Here is a 2,843-nt window from a genome sequence, read left to right as displayed (position 1 = left end):
TTTAATATACATTAAATACAGGATAAGATAAGAACCTATTAAATTTTTATTCTATTAGATGTTTATCTAGCTTAAATATTTATTATTATTTTATTATATCTACGAAACAAGTCCTTAAAATTTTCTTTTTTGAAAAATGTTTCCAATATGCCACACTATTCCATAAAAAAAATTGCACTATGCTATTTCTAATGTAATGTTTCCATACTTTTTAACCTAATTTAATTTAAAAAATTCTAATTTTTTAAAATTGTATTTTAAATAAAGGTTAAAAATATTAAACTAATTTAAAAAATATTATGAAAATTTATATTACCTATTTTCACACATAAAATCATATTTTTTTTAAAAAACCTCTCACACTAAAATCCCTTTATATTTGTCACTGTTTTAAAAAAACTATTTTTTATTTCTTATTTTGGAAGTTTCTAATTATATCTTTACTCTTTTAATTTATTAGAGAGAAATTAATTAATTAGAAAAAAGAATTAGATATAATTTTTATATAAACTAGTACATTGTTTAATTTTTCTTAAATGATGTGAAATAACCTTAAATACATGTAAAGAGAAAAGGAAAACGCACTCTCAATAAAAAAAATTATATTTAAAATTTCTTAATATGTGACACATTAAAAAAATCAAATTTATTATCATTTATAATTTGACACCCATTAAGGAACAATTTGACATGACGAAGTTTAAGTATTATAGATACATCACCAACAAGGAAGCTCTTCAAAATTTGTTTCCCAATTTATGATCGTCCGAGAAAATAATCCTAAAGCCAAAGGAAACTAGGAGCCGTTTGCACTTAAGTAAAAAAAAAAAAAAAGAATTAATTAAAAATGTGCCTAACATTTTCGAAAAAACAATATCTTTTTTCTAATAAGGTTAAAGCTATAAAGAAAAATAATTTGTAAGCAAATTATAAAAATAATTATTTCATAAAATCATTTTTAAAGAAATAATATCAACTTAACTATTATTACCTATTTCCACACATAAAAACATTCCAGTAAAATGAAAAACGGCCTTCGCAAGCAAACATTAACAAATATTTTCATCCCACACACACAGAGTCCCAAATTCTCTTCATAATTTTTTTTTACTACCGACACCTCAGACGAGGGTCTTGCACGCGGAGGTGCGTGGGTCCCACATCGCCGGAAGCAAGAATTTCCGGCCACGCACACCCACCGCGTTGTAGCTAGCACCCGTCGTCTTCTCCACCAAAACGTTACCCGCATAACCCGGATACGCTCCTTTCCCGAATACGCCGGTGCACGCCGACACTGCCTCAAGCGGCGCACTCGCCGACCCCTGGTAGTAACCGTCATCAAACGGATTCGTAACTACCCCCGCCAAAACTGTTGCCAAGTTTATAACGATCCCGTCAATCCCAACGTCGGCGTTCGGTGATACTAACGGCGCCGTTTGAGGACCATAAACGGGTTGGTGGAAGGGCCACGCGCACTGACCCGGACACTGTGTGACAGGATTACCCACCCAAGCGTACGCTATCTTCTTTCCGCTCCGTTTGTTGACCCGACCCGACCCGTGGGTGCCGCACTGGTTCATGCAGAAGTCCTCGACTACCACGTCAGCGGATGTGAGGATGACGTGGACAGCGCGACCGCGTGGTGGGGAAGTTAGTTTGGGGTTGGAGGCGAGTGCGAGGAGGTGGCGCGTTTTGAGTGATTTGCCGAGGGAGTAAGTGTGGTCGAGGATTTGGTTCCCGACGACGAGGGTGGAGGGGCCTCCCCTGTAGCTCTGGGTGGTTTGCCACCATGAGAAGACGGAAGGGGAGTGGTATGACATGGCGCTTAGGGATTGGATGAAATCGAGGATTATGGAGCGTTGTGTAGGGGTGAAGGCACCGTACCATATGAGATGGAGGGTTATATTGCCCTTGAGGAGTGGACCCTTGTGGTACTTGAGGACAAGGGGTTGTTGCTGTACCATAGCCAGCATGCGGTTGGGGGCTCGAGAGGTGGCTTGGGATGTGTTTGGGGATAAGAAAAGGAGGAAGAGAAGAAAGGAATATGTGTACGCAAGAGCCATTGGATATTGGATATACTATTTGATATCGTCAAGTGCTTGGTTTGAGTGAAAGTTGAACTTGAAAGGGGTTGTATTTATATTATTTGATGGAGTAGTGGGCGTGAGGAAGAGTGTGATTTAGAATTGGATAGATAGGGTTTTATGTTAATTAAATGGAAAGCGTGTATTTTTAATGAGAGGGATATTAAGAACCAAGCTACGTGCATGGTTCTTCTTGCAGTTGCTACGCGTTGCCATATAAAATTGGTTGTAATTAAGGAATGGTTTGATAGAGATATTATGAAAGGTAGGCGTTTCCTAGGAATGAGTTTCTGGAACTGTGCTTCCTCAGCCTGCCACCATGTATTGTTCTCATCCTCCGCTGTTACTTCAATTACCACCATGCCGTCATTCACAAAATCAACACACATCCATCTCACTAAATTATACCTTTTTTCCCTTAAAACAAAACTCTATAGTTTTTTAATCAGATAAGTATAAAGTGCTATCTTTTTTTCTTTTATCTGTCAATTTTTATTATTTTTTATTATACTTTTACCTTGCGAAATTTTTAATTATTTTACACACTTAATATAAGATGAATAATTAATTATTCTAAAGTTAAAAACTTAATGAGACCAAATAAAAAAAATTCATAACTTACCGATACACCTTTTTTTTTCAATACTGATAGTTAGTGAGTAAGATTAATAATTAAAAATAATTTATTAATTAAAAAAAGATAAATTTAAAAGTTAGATAACCTTTTTTTTATATAAACTGTAATATTAATAAATTTTT

The 2,843-nt window shown here is 35.2% G+C and overlaps 1 protein-coding gene across 1 annotated transcript; it reads right to left on the bottom strand.

The window, feature by feature from the left end:
• Positions 1 to 1,121: 1,121 nt before the first annotated feature.
• LOC113874364 (protein EXORDIUM-like 4) lies at positions 1,122 to 2,063 on the bottom strand. The gene is made up of 2 exons (XM_027512588.1): positions 1,345 to 2,063; positions 1,122 to 1,311 (listed from the first exon to the last, which is right to left on the bottom strand). The coding sequence occupies exons 1-2, from the start codon at positions 2,061 to 2,063 to the stop codon at positions 1,122 to 1,124; spliced, it is 909 nt and encodes a 302-aa protein (XP_027368389.1).
• Positions 2,064 to 2,843: the final 780 nt, after the last annotated feature.

The sequence above is a fragment of the Abrus precatorius genome, unplaced genomic scaffold (assembly GCF_003935025.1).
Source record: "Abrus precatorius isolate BTA unplaced genomic scaffold, Abrus_2018 Scaffold8, whole genome shotgun sequence".
Lineage (NCBI taxonomy): Eukaryota > Viridiplantae > Streptophyta > Magnoliopsida > Fabales > Fabaceae > Abrus > Abrus precatorius.
This window is presented reverse-complemented; position numbering and strand designations above follow the sequence as displayed.

Bases quoted from the DNA above. Each gene is read 5' to 3' on its own strand.
- LOC113874364 (XM_027512588.1), bottom strand. From the start codon at position 2,063: ATGGCTCTTGCGTACACATATTCCTTTCTTCTCTTCCTCCTTTTCTTA. The intron at 1,312-1,344 runs GTTTGATGACGG...GGGGTCGGCGAG, and splicing joins GCGGGGGTAGTTACGAATCC to TGCGCCGCTTGAGGCAGTGT.